Source organism: Scleropages formosus, chromosome 6, assembly GCF_900964775.1.
Source record: "Scleropages formosus chromosome 6, fSclFor1.1, whole genome shotgun sequence".
Taxonomy (NCBI): Eukaryota; Metazoa; Chordata; class Actinopteri; order Osteoglossiformes; family Osteoglossidae; genus Scleropages; species Scleropages formosus.
In genome coordinates this window covers 24,014,635-24,042,552 of record NC_041811.1, presented here as the reverse complement: position 1 = coordinate 24,042,552, position 27,918 = coordinate 24,014,635, and the positions used below count along the sequence as shown (strand labels likewise).

Here is a 27,918-nt window from a genome sequence, read left to right as displayed (position 1 = left end):
GCTGCGCAGCGCTGACATCATCTCGATCATATTTCATGCGAGAAGTGAGCGAGCCGCCCCGAACCAGGCAGGCGCTGCGGAGCTCGAAGACCCTGCCGAAGGAGCGAGCGCGGAGGAGTGGATCAGAGCGGAGGATGAGAGGTGAGCGCGCGCTTCTCCACACACAGGCGCGCGACGACGGTCCGCCGCCGCCGCCCGCCAGCTCCCTAACCCTGCAGTATCATGGGCTTAGTTAATACGCCGATGAAAGACATGCCGAGATCGTCTCCTAAAATGAACACGAAGGCGTTTTGTGCACTTCTTTGGCAGCTTCCAGCCCGGCGTTGATATGCACGCTCGTAGTAGTGCTGGCACGAGGAGGAGTCGGCGGCGCGCGAGGGGAGGCGGAGATCTCCAGGAAAACGTGTAAGTAAAGTGCAGCTGAGCGCACAGCACTCGTTCCTGACGAAGATTCATTCATTCATTCGTTAATTCGATTAAAAACAAACGAGCACCAGCGAACGTGACTGACACAGCAAATTAAACTTGCTTTTAAAAAACAGGGCATTATGGTTTCTCTCATAGAAACAGTCTCGTTCGGTTGCTTTGCTCTCTTTATTTCTTTACACTTTTGACTTTCCTGGACTGAAGTTTTTGCTTGTGAAATATTATTTTTGCTGACTGGTGTGTTTGTAATGCATAAAATTGTACTTTTGCTGAGATTTACGTCGCTTCGGACAAAAATAAAAGCGTCTGCTAAATTAATAAATGTTAATGTTTGTATGATAAGCTTCTCAAAATGAATAACCCATTTATACAGGAGTCATTTTTACTTCATTTGGGTAAACCAGATGAGAGCAACGCACACACACACACACATTTTGTTTCTGCTGCTGTAACATAAAAATTTCCTGTGGGATTAATAAAGTATTATCTATCTATCTATCTATCTATCTATCTTCTCTACTCAATTGACTCTGAAAATGATCGAGAGGCATCCCATTTCGGAGACATAGAGCCTGTGTTGAAGTACAGGTAGTAATAATTACAAAACTGTCCTCACAAATGTGCAAGTCGATGGCCAACGTGTGGCCCGCTACATAAAAGTCAGATGTTCTATTAAACTGATGCTTTGGCTTTGGGATAATTTCTGTTTCCTGTTAGGTCCCCACCTCTTCCCTCCTCGGCCGGAGGTATTTGTGAGCAGAACAAGTCTGATCTTGGATGAGTCCACTTTTTTTTTTGTAATAGTACACTTCCCTTGTGAGGTGTGGGGTGCGGGGAATGTAAGGCATTCGGGATATTGTTCGAGATACTCATACAGGCTGGACAATAGCAGCTTTTTGCCAGTGTTTCTGAGAAGAATGGAGGAGCGATTTCTCACCTGTCTGTGATAGATCTCCGCCAGCAGACACTTTAGAATACAGGATAGTGTGTGGGTGACCTCCAAAACTGGCAAATGTAAGAAAATATAAGGTACAGGGAGCTAAACTCTGCAGGAATGTTAATAGTGGCTGCTGCTAAGCCAAGTGGGGTAAAATGACTAGGGAACAAATATGTGTGTTAAACACACACACACATTGTCTGAACCGCTTGTCCCATGTGGGGTCACAGGGAGTCAGAGCCTAACCCGGCAACACAGGGCATAAGGCTGGAGGGGGAGGGGACACACCCAGGACAGGACACCAGGCCATTGCAAGGCACCCCAAGCGGGACACGAACCCCAGACCCACCGGACAGCAGGACCCGGTCCAACCCACTGCACTACCACACCCCTGTGTGTTAAACACAAACACACACATTTTCTGAACCACTTGTCCCATACGGGGTCGCGGGGAACCGGAGCCTACCCGGCAACACAGGGCATAAGGCTGGCGGGGGAGGGGACACAGCCAGGATGGGACGCCAGCCCGTCGCAAGGCACCCCAAGCGGGACACGAACCCCAGAACCCCGGACAGCAGGACCCGGTCCAACCCACTGCGCGACCACGCCCCCGTGTGTTAAACACATTTGTGTTAATTTTTCAAGATGGGCATTTTTGGGAGGTTGTGAGGGGAGCCATAACCTTGACCAAAATTTGCCCTTAATGTATATAAAACAGGGAATGTGTAAGATTTTTTTGGCACAGGCAGGCACTGTTTTGCCAAAAGGATCCTGCTGCCGCTTCATAATTCATAGTGACTTGTACAAAGGCACCTGCTGACTAAAAGAATGCTATACTTCTCAGATAAATAAAATTACACACATACATTGGCTAAAGCTGCGACAAGCCAGCGTCGAACCCGGCAATACAAGGTGTAGGAGACACACCCAGGATGGGATGCCAGTCCATCACAAGGCACCCCCAGTGATATTCGAACCCCAGACCCACCAGGGAGCAGGACCTGGCCAAACCCACTACTCCACCACACCCCCCTAAATAAAATTAAGAAGGGAAAATTAGGTACGCTTGGTCGTGAGCATTTGCATACAGCTTATTACTTTGTACAATCTAAGCCATGAAAGTTATTGCATATTTATCTCAGAATAAATGGCCACATTTGATAAGTATGCAGAATGTTGGCTTTTATCAATCACTGTATTACGTAATTGGCCAGAACCTATTTGCATTATAAAGGAGTTACTTTCTGTGTTATATTTGGGCAGCTATGTTATAAGGATTATTGTTGTTGTAACCTTATTTGAGGGTTTTCTGTTGTGTTCTCTGTTTAAATCAAATACCCGCTATAGTTGAGATAACAGTGTTATGGAACTTCTCATCATTTCACTATCGATTAGAGCTTGTCCAATGCAGGGTCACAGTGGTACAGGGCAATCACACACTCATTCACTCACATATACAAACAGTTTCTGCATTTTAGGGTCACCGGTTTACCCGAAACATGTGTTTTTGAACCACGGGAGGAAGCTGGAGCACTTAGGCGAAACCCACGTCCACACAGATGCAGCCAGATCCAAACCCGTGTCTGAAGCCACAGCTCACGAGCTGAGTGACCAGCACTATTTATTGTACCACTCTGTGGAACCACCTGGGAGACTGAGGCTGATTAAATTAGAACATTTTAATATTAAGACTAATATTTTACTGTGCAGTGATTGGAGTTGGGGAACTGGAGTAACATCTTTTTGTAGGGATAAGAGAAGCAGCTATAACCCTGTTGAAATCAGACACAGTCCTCCTGGTGAATGAGGTGGTGAACATCAGTAAGAGCTTTCCGCAGTGCAGTCATTTAGGACATTTTTTTTTTTTTTAAGAGAAAAGCGCTCGTGAGAGACGTTTCAGTTACAGAAGTGTTAGTCGAGCTGTCACCTGGCCCCTTTCGTGCGGTTTTAAGAACTCATTTGCGTTTATGTTCTCCTGTTGCAGACGATCCTTGCTGTCATTACCCCTGCCAGAACAGGGGCGTGTGTGTGAGGTTTGGCCCAGACAGATATGAGTGTGACTGTACCCGCACAGGTTACTACGGAGAAAACTGCACGATCCGTAAGTCTGCATTTTAATGTTTTGTTCAAGCTTTCAATTTCCTTTTTCTCGACTTTCTTTTCTTGCAGTCCTGACATTCACGGCCATCGTTAACATTTCCTGCAACCGACAGTCTAAATAACAGAACGAGAGATATGCGTAACGGCCGGATTGTCAAAGGAACTGTTTGGTTCACTCCGCATAGAGCCACGATGAAAAAAATTCACAATGCACAGCTTAGCACAGCTGTACATTCTCCGCAACTGGGGAACATTGTAAGACGAGGACGACTATCCCACCCTTGAAATAATTCGTATGGGAATCCATCAAGTTAGGAAAGTCATACCCTAGAAGAAAAGGGGAATAAATACAGCTGCATTGCTATGCTAAGCAGGTCCCTCTGAAAGCTGTGCAACCATTAAACACAGTCACATTCCTCGTCTTAGACAAGACATGAACGGCATCCTAAGCCAGTATTTCTAGTCCAGTAATAATGTTTACAACGTTTGTCTCTCGTTCATTAGCAGGCTATGAATGTGCGTAAAATCTACAGTCCTGATGTTCCGACAGAGCCGCTAACACTCCTAAGATGAATTTCACACCGGTAGTCTACCCCCCCCCCTCCCTTCCCACTGTAACTTTGTAAAGTTCTTGAAAGTGTCTACAGGAAAAGTGCTACACAGCAATATGCATTTTTGCTTGTGGTACAGATGTGGCAGGTCTATCATATAATACACATTTAATATAGCACAGCTGGAAGTTGGGCTTTCTAAGAAAACCCTCCTTACAAACGGGACGTGAAATCTGTAACTGAAATGTACTGAAGCAGGACAGTCATTATGAAATAGAAAGTGTGTGCATCATGATTATATAATACATTATGTAACGCACTTTAATAAGAAGTGGGGTAGCGGTTTGGGAGGGGGGGGGGGGGGGTCTGCCATCAGAGTCCAGCAAGAGTGGCCACATGGTCTGATTTGGCTGGTAGGTCGTAACGGCCCTGTTTCACTGAGGGCTAAGGATTGTATCACAGTAAAGATGTGGCCAATTGTGGTTAATGGCTCGGTTGGGTTTTTACTAATGCGGTGAACTGAAAAAGTTGTAAACTAAATCCATCAAAAAATGTAAAGCTGTTGTTCTGGGTGTTTCCCTAAAAAGTAACTGCATTGCGGATTTAATTACATACGAAAAATAAGCAAAAATATTTATCTTTGGAGTCAGCTTTTATTTTTCATATCACACTTTCTATTCCAAATGCTTTCAGTGGTTCTGTCAGGAACTTGTTGTATTTATCCATTTCACTGCCACTTATCTAAAGCTTTGTGCACTTCCTGACTCTGGAAGGGGAAGTTGATTTTCTTTTTTAAAATACGCCTAATATTTTAGAACGCTTAGGTTCTGCCTGAGTTAACAGAGATAAAGCTCCAGACCTTATTTTAAAGCTAAACTCATAGATAGTTTCATGATTCATTTTCTGTGCGTGCTTTTAAATTTGTGTTTCTCATATTGTTTTAAGAAAACGCAATAATGTGATCGTTTTAAAATGTAGTTTTACCAAAAGGTAAGCAAATGTTCCCCAAAAGGTGTCTCACCACTGAGAACCTGTAAGGTTTGCCATATATTTCTATTTTTGTCACAGCTTTAGTAACTCTGCAGGTTTTTTTTCTTTTTTTTTTGCTGTCCATCCTCTCTGTCACCACCAAGCTCTTAACTGAAATTCCTTTGGATTGTAAATATCTGTTAAAAAACGGGACAATAAATTTAATTATTAGTAAATGTTCCCTGTAAAGAAAGAGAAAAGCATGCAAACTAAAATGTATAACAAAAAGAGGGAGTCCCTGGCTCTAGGGAAGATTGTTTTATGGGATTTTGACTTCCTGCAGAAACTCACATAAGATTATAAATTTCATGTCCCTCAGTAATGCTGTCTTAGTGGCTTGCCAAGTGGAATGTGGAGGAATGCATGGCATGCAACCTGAGGCCAAAATCCAGCAATCAATATCAGCCTCAAGCATCATATAATGTGTTTATCATGATTTTCAATATTTTTATATTCTTACTAATTTTTAAAAATCAATCTTTGCTCAGCTGGTTCATTTGGTCACTGTATATCATCCCAGCACTGTATAGGATCAAAACCTGCACTGTTGTGAATAAATTTCCATTTGCGGAAAATCCAACTTAGGCACAAGGTCAGTAGCAGACATCATCCAAAAGATGCATGTAATAATGCAGAATTTCTAAATGTTATTTCTTTTTCATTTTTGCTTTCTTGAAGAAATGCACTGAATAAATGTAAGGCTGCAGTATTAGTACTATAACTCCACCTCTTTGTTTACAGCTGAGTTCTGGTCTTGGGTTCGACAGCAGCTGAAACCCAGCCCCGATGTGGTGCACTACATACTGACCCACTTCAAGTGGCTGTGGGATATTGTCAACCAGACCTTTCTGAGAGATGTTTTCATGCGCTTGGTCTTTACAGGTAATATCCCACCTGATCACAGGTCTAAAGAAACAATTAAAACTGTATGTGACAGGCACCAAGGGAATGTTGTTTTTGCTTAGAACCTGTACATTAGGGGCTTGTTGGTATTAGCTAAGCAACTGATTGTACTGAATAAGATGATTTTGTGTGTGTGTGTTTTGAAACCCTTTGAATCTCATTTTGGCCCTTTTTACACCACCTGAGTAAATGAGAACATGAAACACTATGTTTGACAGATGTATGGTATGGTACAAAAGGTTTTTCAGGTCTATACAGCAAAGTTGTAGGTTTCCAGAAAAGCCAACTCAGTTAGGTCTCCAGGGTATGATGTCGGTTTTTAAGTGACGCAACATGTTAAATTAGCCTAATTCATTATTCTGTGTCAGATAAGCATTAATCTATAGTGACTGGTAGCAAGGGGGCAACTGCTAGTATAGTGTATAGTGGTGCTGTCTTTGGATCCAAGAAGTAGAGGTTCAAATCCTCTTTCTAGCTTTAATACCCTTGTGCAAAGTACTTACCCATTACTACTCCAGTAAAATTACTCACCTGTATAAATAGGTATATAATTGTAGGTGGATTAACAATGTTAGTTGCTTCAGAGAAAAGCATCTTCTAAATGAATAAACTGAAGTTACTGATCAGTGTAACAGTCTGTCTGAATGATAAAATTCACACTGCAATAGAAGTGAAAGGCAGAGCTCAAGCACATTTCAGGTAGACGGCTGGATTGGATTCAAGGTTTTTTTTTTTTCCATTCTAGTTTCATCTGAATTCCCATGATGTAGTCCTACGCCTCAGGCACGTCTGTGATGTGTAATGAAATGTAAACTTTGTTCCCTTGCATAGCTGAAAATGCTCTTGGCAATTCTAACAGTACAGAGATAAAACTAGTGTTACTTGTTTTTCTGTGGGTTTAGGGTTATGTGCACGTTATTTCTCTCTCTACTTCTCTAAGTTACCTTAACAAAAATTTGTATGTTTTCACATTTTTACGAGAGGGAAGGGGTCTTCGACCTCTTTCCGAGAAGAACTACAACAGGATGCTTTCGCAGTTCCGCCTATAGTGTTTTGTTCATGGGACACATCACAGAACTGTCATGTCCGGAAACTGATTCGACGGACTCGATCGCAAGTGCCATGGTCCAGTCAGGGAAAGGCAAAGGCGTGGTCAGGGACAACCAAGGGTCGGGCGACCTGCAAACGTTGTTCGGAGAGTAACGCAAAGCCGTTGGTCGATGAGCCGAGGATCATCCGAGACAAGGGCGCAGGGATAAGGCGCGAAGAGGAAATACCATGGAGCAAACAAGGGAGCCAGGTCATGGCACAAGTTGGGTCTTCCTAACAGTGAGGTTCCGCAATCAGGTGTTTCCAGGCTGCCCCGTTTATGCCCGTCCTCCTTAATCTCCCGCAGGTGCGGTTGTTGGGCACGCGGTTGGGGGCGTGACAAGAACGTGTTTAAGAGGTTATTAAGTTTAGAACAGTGTGTATGTGATCAGTCTCACATCTCCACACTCCGCATCACATCAGCAGCGGCATAACTGGCTTGAGATGATTATTGCTGCTTTTAGTGGTTTTCAGGAAAATCACATGTATTTTTTTTATTATGTTTTTGCCAGATGCAATTTATATATCAAATTTTCTCAAATAATAGATGCTGTTTAGACAATGAAGTCAACTTAATGTGGATAGGGCCTTGCTAGATAATGGTTTACCAAATACTCAGTGTTATGAAATATAGTTACTGCATTAGGTATTTGATGTATTGTACTTTTGTGAGGGGGTGCGGTGGTGCAGTGGGTTGGACCGCAGTCCTACTCTCCGGTGGGTCTGGGGTTCGAGTCCCGCTTGGGGTGCCTTGTGACGGACTGGCGTCCCGTCCTGGGTGCGTCCCCTTCCCCCTCCGGCCTTACGCCCTGTGTTGCCGGGTAGGCTCCGGTTCCCCGTGACCCCGTAAGGGACAAGCGGTTCTGTGTGTGTGTGTGTGTGTGTGTGTGTGTGTGTGTGTACTTTTGTGGTTTTGTGAGAGAATTATTTGTAGGTATTTAATTAAACAAGTACGTCTTTTATCAAAGTCCTTAGGCTTCCGCGGTTGCAGTCAACTGACTGGAGGTTTTGTTCTTCTGGATTACGCCGCGTACGGGGCATTGGTGCCGACGTTTCGCTTCTCTTGCTGGAAGCATCGTCAGGGTTTACATCTTGTACATCAAGTACATCTTTTCTTGTTCACTAGACTGCAGTTTTGAAAATATGCCATCAAATTTGTCACAGTGTTTGAATAATTGAATTGAATTGCTGCCTGAAAAATGGATTGTATTTCGGTAGGTTTGAATTTTTTCCAGTCGCTCTTACCACGCATGGACCTGCCGTATGACCACCAAAAAATTCTTAGAAAAAATGTTTAGATTAGCCTACTGTCTTTGGTCGATTATTACATTATTGCCAGTCTTGAGCACATATATTTAAGTATCTCTAATACTTAAATTACTAGCACAGTAACGTACTAATATGAACCTGCCAAAAGGTATGAAAAATGGCCGATGGTGTCTGCACCATGACGGTGCTCCTTCACACACTGCTGTCTCTTGAAGAATTTTGGACAGAAAAAAATTAAATTAAAAATGAACGGAATTAGATTTTTTTTTTTTTTTTGTCATTCCATTCATCTGGGATAACGGGAAGGCACATCGTAGTCACATCGATGTTTGATTGCTTCTGAAAGGGGCAGTAATGTTGGGACGAAAGTATGTCATCTGGGGAGATTGCTTAGAAGGGGAGAGCACATAAAATAATGCATGTACCTTCTTCTTTTAAATACGCGCACGATGGCTGAAACTGCTTGACCTGAGCGGGGTCGAGGTGAACTGGAGCTTAACCCGGCAACACAGGTGGAGGGGACGCACCCCGGACGGGATGCCAGTCCGTCGTAAGGCACTCCAAGCAGGACTCGAACCCCAGACCCACCAGAGAGCAGACCCCATACAAACCCGCTGTGCCGCTGTGTCACCGGGCCCCCTGCTTTTTAAGTACAGTACCTGATAAGTCTAAGAACTTTTTGATCAGACAATCAGTATTTGTACATGTTGTAGACTATATAAATGGAGTGAGAAGACCATGGAAGTTAGCACTAAACAATAGATCAGCTTTACAGTATTAAATATTCCCTCCTTTTCAGAGTGTTGGCAGAGCTGTGCTTCACACTCTGATGCCTTGAGTGCAAGTTATGAAATGATCAGTGCTTTTGTTGGCAAGTGTTTGATTTTCTGTTTTTATCAAATATCTGAGGCTTCTACATGAAGGTGGCTTCACCTCTCAGTCATTAAACTGATCTAGTGCAGTCATACCTAGAGATATGGGTTACAATCATTTGAATTTACAAGGAGCTTGATTTACCCCTACTTTGGCATGAGAGGCATTTCTTTGCGTTTAACACAACCGAATTTGAATTTTGCACCCCTCACACCAGCAGAGCGGTGCGAGACTAGAGCCACCACGTGGTCTCCTTCGCAGTTATGGTTTCGCTTGTGCTGTGTTAAATTCTCAACCTCAGTTACCCCATGTTCGCTTGTTTCGCCCGTTATAATCTTGGTAATCATGGCTCTCATTTGGACTATACAAACAATGTCAGTTCATGAATATGAATCCATTTGCATTGTTTTCATCGATTTTTGTCTGTATTGTTCCATTTTGTTTTTGGCATCACAGGTTGAATTAATGCATAAAAACTAAGTGTCATATGAATCAACGTTTTGTGAGCATTTTTTAAGTGTACAGTACATAATATCTGTGAAAGAGCTGAATAAGCACATGTATACAGCCATACAGTACTAGAGAGTAATTAATGAAGGCAAACTGCCTTGTTATGTTATAACTAACGTTAACAATTGAAGCGGTTGTGTCCATTTTAATGAAATTCGGTAATATTATGGCATAAATAGGTACCAATTTAGGGGTTCAGGAATGCGGCTGTGAATTTCTCTGCAGGGATTACCCTGTTCTACCTATAAAATAAACTGATGTTTCCAGTTTATGAGAATTCACTCTCCAAAGGGTTTTTCAGGAATGAACTACTTTTATAAGGCAAGGAAAGAGTGTACTTTTTGTCAATTACTGACATTGTGCTTACCACACGTACACCCTAAATTGCGTAATTATGATGTTCCCAGGGTATGGTATCGCTCCCAGGCAGTCACCAGCCCACTCTGGAATTACACACACACACACACACACACACACACACACACACACACACACACACACACACACACACCCATTTTCTGAACCGCTTGTCCCATACGGGGTCTCGGGGAACCAGAGCCTACCCGGCAACACAGGGCGTAAGGCTGGAGGGGGAGGGAAGACACCCAGGACGGGACGCCAGGCCGTTGCAAGGCACCCCAAGCGGGACTCGAACCCCAGACCCACTAGAAAGCAGGACCCGGTCCAACCCACTGCACCACCGCACCCCCCCAATTACATAACATTACATAGTTTTCTCTACAACTACATAAAGGATCTTTTTCAATGGTAACCCTGTTGGCAGAATAAAATATGATGTTGTAACTTTGTAGTGTACGTATTCTGTTTTGTTTAGTTACAGCCTCTGTTTTGGTGATGAGTGAACTTGAGAGACTCCAAGGATAATAAACCTTTGCCAGTTAAGGGAAACTTCTGGCAGATGTGATTCCTTGATGTAATCAGACCAACGTCAAAGGATGATTTTGTTAACCTTACTCACACATCTTACTTCATAGTCTTTCTAAAGAAAAAGGTCACATTGCTATTCTGACTTCATATTTACTAGTGATTTCTCTTCAGAAATCCACAGACAGTGTAAGTTGTTGTTGTTCAGTGTTTTACCTCAACATACAGATGTCACCAACTTTAACACGTATGTACTTCTTCCCATCAATTTTTCTAATGAATAACGGACCACATGGAACACTTCATTGTCTCACATGCTTAAGTTTTCGTTTTATTCTGCACTTTCTGTGGAAGTTCACATAATTTTCATGGCACTCCCTAATCATGAAGCAATACTTTCAGACCTACAACGTTGTACATCTTGAGCATGCAGATGCATCTTAAGCATTACAGACAAACCTGCCAAAAACCTCCTGACTAATCCCCACTAACACAAATACTCCCCCGGGTCTGGATTTCATCTTGCTACTGCCTCATCAACCGTTCCTACACCGCTTTAATGTTGCCCAAAAGAAACACTTAACTTAAACCACCCACCCTGCGGTAAACATTCTGCAATACACTGTGATAACATGCTTTTCACAGTGATACTTTTATCTGTAACATCTACATGCTACATTTACCTTAACTGCTAGTTTACATCTTGATCGCCCATCACAAAACCCCATTATGTTAAACTGTCACAACAGAAAGTAAGAGAAGCTTTTGACAGGTAAGAACAGCGCAGTGGCCCAGCTGGTGCCACACACTTGTGGGGTTTGGGTTCGAATATGGAATTGAATTCAGCTCTGTCTGTACAGAGTTTCCATTTTCTTCTTGTGTTTGAGTCACTTCACTCCTAGTGCTCAGGTTTCTTCCCACAGTCTAAACTGGTGATTTTAAATTGTCTCAATGGGTCTATATTTGTGCGACTGTCCTGCAATGGACTGATATCCTCTCCAGGACATACACCATCTTATCTGTACTTTTGGAAGAGTGTCTGGACCACCATGACCCTGCACTGGAGAAGCAGTTACTGACAGTGAATGAATTAATGATATTATGTGCAATACAGGCTGAATTGTTGTAATTAAAACGATGAGCATTTTCTGTTTTGGATGGGAATTGTATTTTAACAGACATAACTCATCTAACTTGGTATTTGTAAATACTCTATATGTTTTATGCTGTCTGCAGTTAATATTGTATTCTTCTCTTAGTAAGGTCCAATCTAATTCCCAGTCCTCCAACGTACAACTCCAAGTATGGGTACCTGAGCTGGGAGTCATACTACAATACAACGTACTATACCCGCATCCTGCCCCCAGTGCCTGAAGACTGCCCCACACCCATGGGTGTCAAAGGTAAAGCTTACTTAGATGGGTGTACTTCATTTTTGTATGCTAATGCATTTAAATGACTTTGTTCCGCATTCTTAAATGTAGGATTTCACAGCAATGGCCTGCCATCCCATGCAATGTGTACTCTGTCTCATTCTCCGTGCTTCTGAAATAGGCTCTGGGTCACTCTGATCCTGCTTTGTACAAAAGGTTATTAATAATGGATGGATGGCACACTTTTCGTCTTTTTAATGCAGGCAACACAACAACGTGAATATTTTGAGATCCCATTCTTACTTTATTTTCATTCCTTTTCACAGTTTTTAACGTTTATTATTGGTTAGTGAGTTGAACATGTATATGAATTTATGATTTAAAAGTTGTAACCTTTCAACATTTTTACATTTTCTTTGAAAATGTACACAATGGCTAAATGTAGTTTTATACAAGATGTTAAATATCTACTTGATTTCTTATAATAGGAAAAGCTACACTTCCAGATCCTGAATTACTGGTGGAGAAATTTTTCCTGAGGAAAAAGTTCAGACCAGATCCCCAGGGAAGCAATCTGATGTTTGCCTTCTTTGCTCAACATTTTACCCATCAATTTTTCAAGACACACAATCGGAAGGGGCTGGAATTCACTAAAGCTCTGGGACATGGAGTGAGTGTTTCTCAGGAGTGTCACACGTTCAGTAATCAGTGATGTAGTTTCAAGTTCTTTATATACATATATCTACACAACATGAGAAGTAACAAAGGAATAATAAAAGTAATTAATACATTTACATTTATTCATTTAGCAGACGCTTTTCTCCAAAGCAACGTACATCTCAGAGAAACAATAAACTTAAAAAAAAAACTTAATATATAGTAATTGTAATAAAATCTGTAATTATAGTGTATTTATAACACTTTAAAATAATTACCAACTTACCCCAGTTTATGAGCAAGTGACAACTGTAACTAAAATTTGATTTACAAACTACTTGCACTGCAGTTCAGAGAAATGTCTGACCTGCAAAAATTACAAGTTGAAAACTTCTGTCCTTCATACAGTGGAACAATACAGATTGGTCAACATAAGCAGTTGCAGTTAGATGGGGCCATATGTAACCTTCAGTAACATGGCCTGGCTATACGAGTAAACATATTTGACTAATTAGCTGTAGCAATATTTTTGGTGCATGCCAAAATGTTTTTCAAGGGTGCTGTGTACCATATTTGAAACTATTTGTCATTTGAGTTAAATGCTACAAATGCTATCGTAGGTCAAAGTTAAAACTGGCCTTGATTGTCTTTTATTTTTTAGATATTGTCTCAGAATTTAGAGGCCATGAGTGCATGCTGTTTTTATATACAGAGGTAGGAGGATGTGGGAAGTCAGTTAAGAGGTTGTGAATGTTCTCAAAACTTATTAGTGACGATAATGCTTGAATGTAGTAAAAATAAATTATGTGGCCGGTCTACTATTGAAACATGAAACGCTAATAAACTGTCGGTATTGAAGGTTTGCATGTGAGCAATATAGTGCGCAACCATTTAGCCAGTTCAAATCATATTGTTGCGAGGTCCTTTAATGGGTTTTATGGTCTGTTAAGGAATTCTTTTAATGTGTCTTAAAAATGAAGCGAACGTTTGTTGACAACTCATCCTGATTTTAACACGTCTTTTTTTAATTTGTGTGAACCGGCACTAGGTTGATGCTGGGCACATTTACGGCGATAACCTGGTCCGTCAACTAAATCTGCGACTTCACAAAGACGGAAAACTGAAATACCAGGTGCGTGACATGCAGGAGAGCATTCACTGCTGATGCTTTTAATGAAAGCAGTTATCCTATGTTGTGCACAAGGAGTTGTAGAGACCTGTCGTTGTCAGCGACGTCACGTGTGGGTGGAGGCATTAAAGAAGATACGATGTAATCTCACAGATAATCTCAGTTGAGAAAGTTTTTTTTTCCAGTGTTTGTAGGATTGCATATGATTTTACCCATATGCTCATGTGTCATCTTCCCAGTGAACATGTTCCCTCATGTGAAGTATAACTCGCCTCTCTCGAGTAGTCCATCACTGGAGTAAAAGTAATGCATTCCCTCTTCTTCAGATGATAGATGGTGAGATGTACCCCCCAACGGTGATGCAGGCACCTGTGGAAATGAGCTATCCAAAACATGTGCCTGCAGAACAGCGGTTGGCCATTGGCCAGGAGGTGTTTGGGCTCCTGCCTGGCCTGTCCATGTATGCCACCCTGTGGCTGCGTGAACACAACCGCATCTGTGACATCCTGAAGGCAGAACATCCCACCTGGGACGACGAGCAGCTCTTCCAGACAGCCCGTCTCATCATCATTGGTGAGCACCACCGGCCAGACACAGCACCTAAGTCCACGCCAATAAATGGACGTACTTTAACCAAATGATTAGCTACATTTACATATTTATCAGATGCTTTTCTCCAGAGCAACTTCCAGTGCCTACTATGTAGTGTTATGAGCCCACACACCTTATTCACCAAGGTGACTTACACTGCTAGATATGCTACTTACAATGGGTCATGCATCCATACATCAGTGTAACACACTCTCTGTCACTCACACACTATGGGTAAACCTGAACAGCTTATCTTTGGACTGTGGGAGGAAACCAGAACACCCAGAGGAAACCCACACAGACACAGGGAGAACATGCAAACTCCACACAGACTGAGTGGGGATCAAACCTATGTCCTCTTGCACCACCCAAGCACTATGAGACAGCAGCACTGCTCACTGTGCCACTGTGCCACCCTCTACACAATTACATTTTTATGTTTGTTTAAATCAGTGCTGTCCTGAAACCGTTTGACTTATTAGGCCATTTTTTAGGCAAGGTAAAAATGCTGGCTGCTACAGCTGATTGAAAGCCGTCTTTTCTTGTTCTGGGGAGGTGAGACAATCCAAATTGTGATTGAAGAGTACGTTCAGCACCTGAGTGGTTACCTGCTGAAGCTGAAGTTTGACCCCAGCCTGCTGTTCAGCTCCCAGTTCCAGTACGGGAATCGCATTTCTGTGGAGTTCACCCAGCTGTACCACTGGCACCCTCTAATGCCGGACAGCTTCCACATTGATGGCAGTGACGTTCCCTATTCCCACTTCCTCTTCAACACCTCAATTCTGACCCATTATGGTGTGGAGAAACTTGTGGAGTCCTTTTCAAAACAACCAGCTGGCCAGGTGAGGTCCATCGTAAGTTACACCTATGCACATATTAAACGATCCCCATTTTGGCAAAACAGGATGGAAAAGTGCTGATTAACTTTTCATATACAGTACTGTATAAAACAGCTATGGAATTGCTTTTTTGCTACGGCACACCCCTTTGTACTGTATAACCTAATCGCATAATAATTACAGTTACGTTACAATTGTTTTTAAGGGAGAAATAAACTTTTCAGAGTCTTGAACTTTCCCAGAAAGTGCTCACTAAATTATTCCCTACTTTGCATGTTTTCTCCTATAGATAACAATAAGCCTGTATAGAAAAACAAGAAGCAATGAGCTCATATAATTTCCCATTTGCACATTTGGTAATGCAATATTGCACATTTGGAGTTGTGTAATTCTAACCACTACATTGTGGTAAATTATATCAGGGGCAGAAAATGGATATTTAAATGACACATATTTGAGTCATGGCTTGTTCTGATTTATGTTAGATAGCACAGTCAAGATTTTATTTGCTTGATGTCTTAAAGATATTCATATCTTTTTTGTAGTGTTTAAAGACTAACCGTATATTTGAAAATATGTATATACCTTATAAAATATCTACTGACAACTGTCTGCAATACAAAGTAGTATGATCATTTTTGCTTCTGTATGTGAAACGTGACTTTCCTATAGCCTGTCTGTATTCTTTAATTGTACTATCAAAGTGCCCTTAATTTAATATCTACATTGCATTAGGATACTTGTGATCCTTTAAATATGAATTTATAAATAGTCAGTATGCTGTCAGTAAACTGACTTCTTTTGGGAACATAGGTCTCTGTCCTTCCTCCAAAAAAAGTGGTAGCAGACCAGAGAATTAGTATTTTGCAGGGCATAAACATGGCCTCGGGCATGAGGTAGGAGCAATGTGAAGAAAATGGAGCGGTGCTCTGTGGAAGTACTGGCTAGCAGCTGAAGGGTCTCTGTGTGGACATTTAAACCTCACATTCAAACATTTTTTCACGGATGGAAGCGTGTTCCCGTTTCCCAAGAACGTCTGGTACCAAGGACATTAGCCCAGAAGTCAGATGTTTGGCTAATTTCCTGCCTTATTAGTGTTCTGTGACTGATGTGTACAGCTGTGTGTATCTCTCCGGCATGTGGTCTTCTCTGCTTAGCTTTACCTCAGCAGTAGTGTGTTTAAATACATCACATAGACACCATGTTTACTCTGTCCCGTGCCTTACAGGTATGTGGGGGTCACAACATTCATCATGTGGTGGCAAATGTGGCTGTGGGCACCATTAAGGAATCCAGATACCTGCGCATGCAGCCCTTCAACGAGTACAGGAAGCGGTTTAACTTGAAACCTTACACATCCTTTGCCGAATTCACAGGTGAGCACTTCGTCCGAGAACTTTTTCCAGGTTTGGACTTGAGGGGAAAAAAAAACTGCAGTTCAGTAAAGTTACGCTGTAACTGCAGGGAGAAAGTTTACTTTCATTTTTTGATTTGTTATTTGACCTTTCTAACCTTGGGAATGCAGAAGAAATTATAGTGGTACGAACAGGAAATTTCAGTGTGGTTGGACTGTCCGGGGTCTATGGAATGCTGGATTTATGTGGGAGTTACATCATTGTTTTATAAACTTGGAGCAGGCAGCTTTAGAGCATGGATTAGCCAGCTGTTACCTCTTCAGACATGGTGGATTTCAGGCTGAAGAGTAATTAAAAGAAAATAAGTATCATCTATTGTTATGCTCCTCCACCAGTACAATATTTTAATTTCATGTAATTTTGCTATTTTCATACCTACTAAATTGCTTTTCAGACATTTTGTAGTGTTTGTTTGGGCATTATTATCATGTCACTGTAGTTTCTGAGCAGTAATTACCAAAATACTGTGTTCTCTGTCACCTGTCTCTTGGTCTGTAGATGACAAAGTTATGGCTCAGGAGTTAGAGGAGCTCTATGGAGATATTGATGCCTTAGAGTTCTACCCTGCAATGCTGCTTGAGAAGGCGCGCCCCAACGCCATATTTGGTCAGAGTATGGTGGAGATCGGGTCACCTTTTTCCTTGAAAGGGCTCTTGGGAAACCCCATCTGCTCTCCAGAGTACTGGAAGCCCAGCACCTTTGGTGGTCAAACAGGGTTTGACATCGTCAGATCGGCAACGCTAGAGAAGCTGGTGTGCCTCAACACAAAGTGGTGTCCATATGTGGCTTTTCATGTGCCACCAGCAGATTACAACCAACAGGAAGTTGCACAGAAGGAGAAGGTTGAGTTGTAGCTCACTGGAAGCTGTTGCTGGGTGATCTGAGGATTTCCTACTGCCAGTAAAGTTAAGGTTTAAAAAAAGTTTTTGTGGAAGTTGTAGCTCTCAAATTATAAAGATCTGAAGAAAATAATGAATGTGATTTTTCTTTGGTTGACACATACATTTTTACTTACCTTACATGCTGTTCTCCTGCCGTCTAACACAGATCACCTTGTGCCTTATTTTTTTTTGTTTTCCTCTTAATATGTAGTCTAATCCTCATAAATATTGAATTTCCATAAACCAGTTTGGAAAAAAACATAAATGCCCAGAAAAGGATATTTGACTGGAATTCGGATGAAATATATCATATTATGGTAGGGTTAGTGTTCTCTGGCATTGAGGAATGTGTTTTTAGTGGCAACGGTGGTATCAGAGAGAGGTCTGGGTGCTTCTGGGCATGATCCCTCACAACTTATCACGCAACAGAATCAGTCGTTCCAGGATTTACTATGTAAACTCTTCACTGCACTTGAAAAAGATTTCCAAAACGAATTTTGCTGTTGACATATATGCATACTTGTACACAACACTGGATGCTTGTTTTGTGCAGTGCTACTGTGCAAACTGGAATGTTTTTAAAAGTTTTAGAACAGCTATTTATTGAAGAACAATTTTCAAAAAGTGCCTTGTGATTTTTGAACTGGTTTCAGTATTTTTCAAACCAAGTGTTGTTTCAAATAAAAAGAAATAAAACATTTAAAATTTAAAAATGTTATTTCATTGAGAAATATAGATAGGAGATTGCATGTAAAAATGAAAATTTTTAATGCTTTTATTGGGTGACTTCAAAAGGCTTTATAACATTTCTACTCTCCTACTAAAGACATCCAAAGTAGAGGCTTAAATATATCTTAAACATATTGAACCATACTCACTTCTGATATGTTTGATTCTTTTACATGTCACTGAAAAACACAGTGCATGCATAGTGACTGCCTTGACTGGCTCTTTTCTAAACATTTGCGGGGTGTAGACCATGGAGAAGCAGAGCCCCAAGAGAGAAAGCAACATGCCAAGTTTTATCAGCCCATATTACCTCCAGTCTTTTCCGGTAAGGGAAAAGGCCCTTAAGTGTAACTTTACACTGCGACCAGTGAAGAATTTCTCAGCCACCAATGGGGATCTTTATTGGACCTGTGTTGTCTTTGGAATGAGAACAAAAACAGCTAAGCCTCAGATAAATAATGAAAGTGGGATTATTTAGCATCAGCTGTATTTCTAGACATGACCATGCTACCTGAATAAAGATCATTTAAATGTAAAATAGTACTTATCTAACAATCCATTTTCAGAAACTGCTTATACAACTGAGGGTTGTGGTGATCTGGAGCCAAAGAAAATAAATGTTGAATTGCTGTATGCTTGACTCCTGGCATTCTTGAAGCAGGATATGAGATGTTTTTCTTCTATTCTTTCCAGAAGTTTTCCCTCGGGTTCAGAGAGCTGAGGCTAGATGGTGCAGTACAGCAGTACAGATAAGTATCATCTGTCACTACTGCCCCCAGTGGAGGCAGATGGCAGTACAACTTAGGTTTGGGAGCTTTTGCCTTTTCTAAGTGATACTATAGCATAGACTTGGATTTTGTAGCAGTATTTTTTTTAAACAGGGGGGCGCGGTGCTGCAGTGGGTTGGACTGGGTCCTGCTCTCCAGTGGGTCTGGGGTTCGAGTCCCGTTTGGGGTGCCCTGCGGTGGACTGGCATCCCGTCCTGGGTGTGTCCCCTCCTCCTCCGGCCCTACGCCCTGTGTTGCCGGGTTAGGCTCCAGCTCCCCACGACCCCGTATGGGACAGGCGGTTCAGAAAATGTGTGTGTGTGTGTGTGTGTGTGTGTGTGTGTGTGTGTGTGTGTGTGTGTGTGTGTGTGTATTTTTTTAAACAAGACAGCAATTACATTGTCTGTCAATTAATTACTATTATTATTACATAAATGCAACCTAGGACTATTCATATTTTACACACACACACACACACACACACACACACACATTGACTGAAGCTGCTTGTCCCAAGCAGGGTAGCGGTGAACCAGAGCCTAACCTGGCAACACAGGGTGCAGGGCTGGAGGGGGAGGGGACACACCCAGGGTGGGACGCCAGTCCGTCATGAGGCACCCCAAGCGGGAATTGAATCCCACACCCACCAGAGAGTAGGATCCGGCCAAACCGCTTCACCACTGCACCCCCACACTCGCAAACACCAGACACAATCTACAAATACTGTGAAACCCACCTAAGTAATCTGATTACTTTATCGGTTCTTCCTGTTGTTTTAAAGATTAAAGGCACAATCATTTTTTCCAAACAGGCTACAATAAAGTGGTCAATTTTGAAATGTGCCCCCCCCCCCCCCCGACTGGTTTTTGGTTCCCACTGCGCCACCTCTTTTAAAAAATCCTGGAATCATCCCTGTGTAGCTAACAGCTTTAAAAGAGCTCAATGAGCACAAGGAGAGAGAGAGAGAGAAACACAGTATTATAGAATAATTAACACAAGGTAACCACATTTTTATGGCAACAGATGTTAACTATTGAAGGAACTATTTACATTTATTCGATGCTTTTCTCCAAAGCAACTTACAATTATTTACCCATTTATACAGCTGGGTAATTTTTACTGGAGCAATTCAGAGTACCTTGCCCAAGGGTACTACAGCCGGAGGTGAGGCTCAAACCTGCAAGCTTTAGGTCCAAAGGCACTCACTCTAACTACTACACTACCAGCTGTCCCATTTTAATGGTATTTAGTGATATTTTAGCACGAATGTCACTTTTGGACCTGAGGAACAAATGAAAACTTTTACCAGTGAAACTAATGGTAATGGAGTCATTGAGTTATGACAGTTTACATTGTGAAGGGTTTTTAGGGAACGCATTATATTAGTACTGTGGGAAGGACAGTATTCTGCATGAGCTGGAAATGATGCTTCTGAAAGATGCCAAAGCCTCAGTAGTAGGGTGGTGCAATGGCCGAACCGGCATAGAAAATTATTTGCTTAGTTACTTTCTTTCTTAATGATTTAAATGTGTACTAAGCTATTTACAATTATTTACTCAGTTACATTGTCTGGTAGTTTTTGCAGAATTAGTTTGTATTTTATCACACATCTTGCACTACATCTGAACAAATCATCAGCGATGGAATCTGGGGTCACTGGGTTTTTCAGGTCTTTCAACAATACACCCCCTTCTCCAGGATACCCAACCAGAGCTGATCAGACCTTCAGCCTGTGCCAAGGTCATGTTACCTTGAACCTACAGTTCATTTTTCCTGATCCACAGCCCTCTAGATGCCCTCTCCACAGCCTCAGTAACAACTCTTATAGCCTTCCTCCTCTGGTTACACTACATACTATAGGCCCAATACAAAGAGTTACCCGCAAAGTCCCTGAAGCCTACTTCAATGGGCACACACCTTGTCCTCCAGCCTTTTGAGCACCACTGTTCCCCCAGTTCCATGCACTTTGCCATGTCTCTTTCATTAGCCTCTTCCATCTGTTCTTCTCAAGGAACTGTAAGCTCCAACAAGATGACTTGCACAGAAGCTTCTGAGGGGAATACAAAGTCTGGCATCAGAGATGTCTCTGTGACAGTGGCTGGATAGTGGCCGTTACCAGAAAAGATCGTGGCTTAATGCACCTCATTGATCTACTTTGTTTTAAGGAGCCATCAACTTCATTAGTTACTCAAAGAACCTGCAAATTCCAGACTGACCAACCACTGGGCCATCCTACCCCCATAATTATAACTAGAATACAGTGACATATACATATCTGTTCCTGTTTCTAGAGAGTATGTATGGTATTATAATAGTTATAAATAAAATAATTTATTGTGGAAAAGTTATAAAAAGCAATACACTTAATGTATTGTAACAACCCGCGTTACTGTGTTTTAGCGGGAAATGCGTGTGCTGTGATTGGTTGGCGTTTGGTGACGTATAGGGAATTGAGGGGTGATTGCGGCTGCCAGCGAGAAAGAGAGAAGAGGGCCTGGGGGCGCTAAGCAGGCTGGGAAGACTGCCTGACGCGCAGGTGATGGAGGAGGCGGGGACCTCGGACCGAGAGCATCATTTCCCTGGGGCCGGCGGTGTTCAATAAAGCGCTCAAGATGAACGCTGCCTCTGCGTCTTTCTTCGCCCCACGGCATGTTTCCACTTAACAGTTACTTCGACACTGCAAACTGTTTCTGTTAAATTGTAATAGAAACAATATAAGAAAGATTGCAGATGAGGTATACTTTATTAAAACACAGCGGAAAGAATTATAGAAATACCAAGTGTGATTGTGATCACGGAAGACTCTGTTTAGCTAATGTGTAATGTGAGCTTTTCCGTCATCTTTTAGGAAATTCCGAAGTTAAACACTTTTTTTTATTAAACAATTCAAACACTCACGATACTTGAATATTATTTAAATCCAGAACAATCAAACCAGGGGGAAAGTAAACAAAGAAATAAGAAAATAAACATAAATAACAAAACACTCCAAGTTAATGGCCTTATTACATTCCTCAACAGTGTTTATATACTGCTTAAATTCTTTATCAAAAAAGAAAATATAGGTATTTATTTGCAAATTTGGACCTGTGTATATGCACTGACTGTTCTCGCACGTATTAAAAACATTACCAAATAAACCTATTGCTTCCTCTTCCGTGTTATGCATGCGAGCTTGATAAGTGTCAGCACGGAAATGAAGAAACTTCCTGTCTAATAACAATTGGTTTTTACTGCTGTCAATCATTTTATCTCATTCTGATTGGCCTATGTGTCTACAGAAGGATGGTTTAACAAGGTAACATTAAACTCGTCTTTACTGAGACCGGTGAAAGGAAAAGCAATCGGAGGTCGTTTTTGGCAACAAGAAAGAGAAGGTACGTTTGCGGAGAGCCTCTGTTGATCGCTGTGTAAGGTTTCGAACAATGTTTGTGAATGTGTTTGTGTATTTGTCAGCTCCGCGTTCGCTCGCAGTGTGAGTGTCGACTGCGTGTGTGATAGATCATAGAGTGGGAGCGGGCCGTCGACATGATGATGATTTTAGACTACACGCTCGTGCAGGTGACGCGGTGATAGGCACGAGAACATCGGAAAACCTTTACGAGCGTAAAAAATGTTTTAGAGACTAGTCGTCTCCGATATCTGGAGCCCGCTGTGATAATAAAAACATTGTACAACCCATGATCTCCCTGCTAAATCTCACATAATCCAATTAACGAGTTACTTCACAATATATTCTGCTTCCCCGCCGGTCATGAGCTGCGCACCTAGAATAGATAATTGTAGTAGAATTTGGCAATAAAGGAATCATTTTTACGAGCGTACAGTGATAGTTGCCGCATTCTGGGGATCTAGTACTACAGTAGCGCTTTGTTTTTACCACCACTGCCAGCGGCCACGCAGAAGCACTGCACTCCGGACTCTTGTATGTGGAGCGTTGCCATGGTAACAGCACTGCCGCCCCCCCCCCCCCCCACATCACCACCACAGTGCGTTTTAACCTTTCATACGGTGTGTCTTCGCTGCTGCTGCTTCTTATGTTTGCAACATATACATGTTTGACATTTTCTTCCTGATCTGCATAATTTTGCTGCAGTGATGTCAGTTACGGACCTGTAGCTTAGGCTTAATGAATGAATGCGTTGCTGTGAGAATCAGAATGGCGGTGGAATATTGACCACACACTCCTGGCCATCTGTGTAGCGCTTTATATCCAGAATCACTTTAATATGAAGCATCACTCCACCTGCCCCCAGAGCTGAACCGACCTTCGTTTAGAGATATAAAATGGCCCGGATGCAGCTCCGCTACAGAGCTCTCCCTTCATCTCTGGGAAAACTCCATGGAGATGCCTGTTCTGAAAAGGTCAAGGATGGACCATTAGAAGTGTTAAAGTGCTTTGTTTCTCTTCACTGTTTCTTCTCGATTGAAGAAAGACTGAATGATGTGTCTCATGAAGACTGACTGAGCAGCTCTTTTCTTTGAGTGACTAGTGAAGCTGATGGCTCCTAATACAAAGTAGACCAATGAGGTGCATCGGTTCTATGCCGTTTTATGTGATCCCAGACTTGCTGGAAATGATTTAGTTTTTCTTGGCCGGCGTAATGCATGTTCTTGAACTCTGTCAGTTCCGGTGATGGAAAAGCTTAGTAGGTTTGCTTAAACATACAGGTGTTACCATGACTACACTGGATGACAAGCTGCTTGGGGAGAAGCTGCAGTATTACTACAGCAGCAGTGAGGATGAAGACAGTGACAAGGAGGAAGAGAATGTGGATGACAAGACCATTCGTAACCCGGATGTTCTGGAGGTGGAATACAGTCAGGACGGCAGTGCCATAAATACAGGTAGTTCTTTCTCGGAGACCATGTTGTTAAACATACCGTTACAGTGCAGCCTGATTATTGGTAATGCTCAGGGTTAAGTAGCCCACTGTCCTACCTGTACTCTTTCACTTGTCCATCCCCGTCACAGTCGTTGCAAACTGAAACTGTCTGGTATCCCAAATTAATATGGATAATAATGATGTGTCCATATCTGATACTTGATCATTTTTCAGAAGCGCAAGATAAACCTACTTAAACTGAGCAGGGTGGTTAATGATGGGATCTTTCATCTGTTACGTAGTTTCGTCCCCTGCCCTAAAGTAACGTTTCGCACCCGGTTTTTAACTGCGTAAATCCAGATTAACGTGGCTATTTATGACACCCTTACGAGTTTCTTCTCATGCACGTCAATGAGTTTTCACTTTGTTGAAAATCATAGTAAAATGTTCAGTGACATTTGCGGTGAAAATGGTAATGATACTAGAGGCTGATGATGCTCTTTCCCAGGGCCAAAAGGTGTAATTAATGACTGGAGGAAGTACAAGCAGCTGGAGACAGAGCAGCGCCAGGAGCAGAAGAAGGAGATGGAGCGGCTGATCAAGAAGTTGTCCATGACCTGTCGCTCCCATCTGGATGATGAGCGTGAGAAGGAGAAGCAGAAGGAGCTGCAGGCCAAGATAAATGGCAAGGTGAGACAGGCTTCCACAAAATGTACTGTTGGTTGCTCTGAGGAATCCAACCGTTTGTCATCACGTTTCATCATTTTGCGTTTTGTGTCCTTCCTAGATGACGCTGCAGGAATACAACCTGCTTCAAGAGGATGAGGATGATGAAGATTTCTTGGCACAATACCGCAAGCAGCGCATTGACGAGATGCGGCGGCAGCTGTACGCCGGCAAGCGCTTTGAGCAGGTGTTTGAGCTGAGCAGTGGGGAGGAGTTCCTCGAGGCTGTGGATAAGGAGGATAGGGGCACGTTGGTGATGATCCACATCTACGAGGAGGATGTGCCTGCCTGTGAGGCCATGGCTGGCAGCCTGCTGTGCCTGGCGCAGGAGTACCCGCTCGTGAAGTTCTGCAGCGTGCGCAGCTCTGTCATTGGCACCAGTTCTCTTTTCACAGGCAATGCGCTGCCTGCCCTACTGGTGTACAAGGGTGGCGACCTCATTGGGAACTTTGTGCGTATCACCGACCAGCTGGGCGAAGATTTCTTTGCTGTGGACGTGGAGGCCTTCCTTCAAGAGTACGGCCTGCTGCCAGACAAGACGGCCGTGATCCCGACCTCGATTCGCAGCGCTGCCATTTCGCAGCACGCTCAGAGTGACACGGACAGCGACCTGGACATCGATTAGCCTGCAGTGTTCCCCACATCTCGACAAAAGTAATTCCTTGTTGGAAAGTAGATACCCCATTGTATGTTCTGAAGAGTCTTTGCTACTGCGTTTATCCTTTAATGGTGGAGATGCACATGTGCTCCAGATTAGCGGTTTAACTGTGTGTGTTTCTCCTCCTTCGCCCACCTATGGTGACAAAACGCTCGAAATGAGTGCCCGAATGAGCTGACCACCTTCGTATTACAGACAGACATGCACGGTCCATGGTCAACGCTCAGGTTCCGTGGTTTAACGCCTAGGACGTGTTCAAGGCAAAGAGTACTCGCGTCATTGTCCTTTACAAATTAATTGTTTTTCTTCATGGACCATGTATAAGCACTGGAATGGCATGGTGTTATTCCACAGGAATTCTTGAGTAAACTTACTATGAATATTTTAATTGCGGAGCACTGTGGAAGTAATCTTTTGGCGCAGTCGAACTTGAACATCGTTCATATCCGATGTTCCTTTTTTGACAAATTTGGATTTGGCAGTTGGATGTTTGGTAACTTTTATCTCTAAAAATGCTGTTCTAAAGATAACTAATTTATCAGAATGTTGTTAATAGCATACATGGCAGTTTTATTTATTCAGTACTGTTTAGTGTAGTATTGGCAAAAGTGGTTTGTATCTTTGACTCATAAGTATGTTCAGAATCTTCATGAAATGTACATGTGAGCAGCCTTTGTGTTGTGATGTGATTTACTGAGTTTTTGTTTGTCACTCAAGTACTCGTAGGCAAATGCCACTAGTAGTTTAGGAAACATCAGTCCCGGAACCATGAGGACAGTAGCCAGTGTGTATCGAGTTGATCTGCTGACGGTAATACTTATTATATAAAATCAAAATAAATAGTAAAAATTCACTTTGTGAATATTTAAAAGGCTGCTTATTTACATATTTGTGGAGCATTTTATTAACATTTCTTTCATATGAGTAAAGTCTTCCTATCAATATTACTACAGCTCAATATGTACAGCTCTGTGAGATTATGGAACTGTGTTTGAATACATTTCACAGGGCATGCATGTGGTCTCGCTCCGTTTTTCCCTTAAGGTTTTCGTTGAGTTTTGCTGCAGCCTCACAGGGCTAGTTGTCTTCCAGCTGAGTGCAACTCTCTCGTAGATTCCCGACGCGTTTCCTCGTACTGTGAGCCTTTTCTGTTCCGAGTCGCTCTGTTACTAGAGGAAAGCATGTGGACAGGGCGAGTCCTGGTATAACGCCGTGACTCCAGTGCAGCCCCCTGAGTGTCTTCTGAGAGCTGACCAAATGTCCTGTTCCTTGGATGCAATTACACAACTTTTTTTTTTATTTTTTTACATCTCTTGTGCTATTTAAGCTGAATGCCACATGCTGATATTCTTCTGTATTAGTGCACATCAGTGTCCATAACTAGTGACTTTTCTAGTCCTAAATGTGCTCTTGCAGGCTGTCACACTTTCTAGGTGCAAGGAGGCATGACAAGCTTTTGATCATTCCTATATACAAAAAGTATTAGTTCTGCACATTTTCTATGTTTGAACTATTGTAAAACAGACAAATTACAAATAAATAATCAAACCTCATTAGCCTGTATTTTTCAGCTTGCAACATTCCTTTCCATATGTAAGTCCCTGATGATGAGTAAATTGAAGAATTAAAACAATTTTGTATGGGGGATGTATTTGTATGGAATTCTTGAGTAGTTACTGGTATGCAATACTAATGATAAAGCGGCCTGCATCACAGCAGCGGAAAGCTGAAATGTAATAGGGTAATAAGGATGAGGATGGTATTTGCCTTCAGTGAACTCGCCATCCCGTGGAGGTCGTGTCCACAGAAAACATGTTCCAGCAAGAGATGGGTCTCTGCACTGACACCTGCAAGACAAAAGGTGGCAATGCCTTGTTTAACATAACCTGCTTCCAGAAATTCCGAGGATAAGCATGAACAGAACTGTTTTAAAACAAATTATTTTTCCCTTAACATTGTTACGAGTTGCAATACGCAACACTGTTCTTCAAAACAAAATGCAACGGCCTTACATTTTTCTACTATAGCGACCTGTTCTTCATAAATTACTAAACACCAGTCACAATATTGCATGTTGTAGTTCATCACTGGTTGTATTCGGAAAATAGAGATTGATTGCTAGGCCTCCTTTTTAACTTTAAATCACTACTATAGTTACTACTAATGGAGAAGTAACTATAGTAAAGTTCTCACTATATGCACAACACTGTTCTACCTCTCTCTTGACCAGCTCCCACTCCAACCAGGACACAGTTTAAGACCGTCATCCAAACACACAGGTCCTAGACGTGGCTCGATTACTCATGACCTCCGGTCTCTCATGTCCTCAGTCTAACCTCCACTGAGCCTCTACCTGCCTTCCATCTATACCTGCTTTCCTAGACGCAAACAAAAGAATCAATCATTCTCTCTTCTTACTCCCAAAATGTGGGCTGAGTTTCAGCTTAACATCAAGTTAAGTGCTATACAAAAGTACTGTACAAACTTAACATTGCAAATTTTCCCTGGACAAAGGCATCCACAGTAGTAGTAGTAGTAATAATAATAATAATAAGAAGAAGAATAATGGCTGTTCACATATTTTCCACTGGAATTTATAGAAAGGATGTTATTTAACCGTCTCCAGGCAAATGTTGTAAATTAGTGTCAGCTGGTACAGATTTCTACTACTGCTAGCATTAATTTGGCCCTGAACGGGTTAAAACATTTTGTGTATATATAAAATATGAAAAATATTTAAACATTACAGTAAAAA

General features: G+C 42.1%; 1 protein-coding gene across 1 annotated transcript; it reads left to right on the top strand.

Moving 5' to 3' along the window:
- Nucleotides 1-26,726, top strand: LOC108936098 (prostaglandin G/H synthase 1-like). The gene is made up of 17 exons (XM_018755178.2): nucleotides 1-141; nucleotides 310-405; nucleotides 3,348-3,464; nucleotides 5,785-5,925; nucleotides 11,832-11,975; nucleotides 12,434-12,615; nucleotides 13,651-13,734; nucleotides 14,058-14,304; nucleotides 14,878-15,164; nucleotides 16,390-16,537; nucleotides 17,075-17,418; nucleotides 18,434-18,511; nucleotides 18,880-18,916; nucleotides 22,235-22,330; nucleotides 23,625-23,801; nucleotides 24,288-24,469; nucleotides 24,567-26,726. Exons 1-17 carry the CDS (start codon nucleotides 36-38, stop codon nucleotides 25,128-25,130), a joined length of 3,030 nt encoding a protein of 1,009 aa, XP_018610694.2. The 5' UTR covers nucleotides 1-35; the 3' UTR covers nucleotides 25,131-26,726.
- Nucleotides 26,727-27,918: the final 1,192 nt, after the last annotated feature.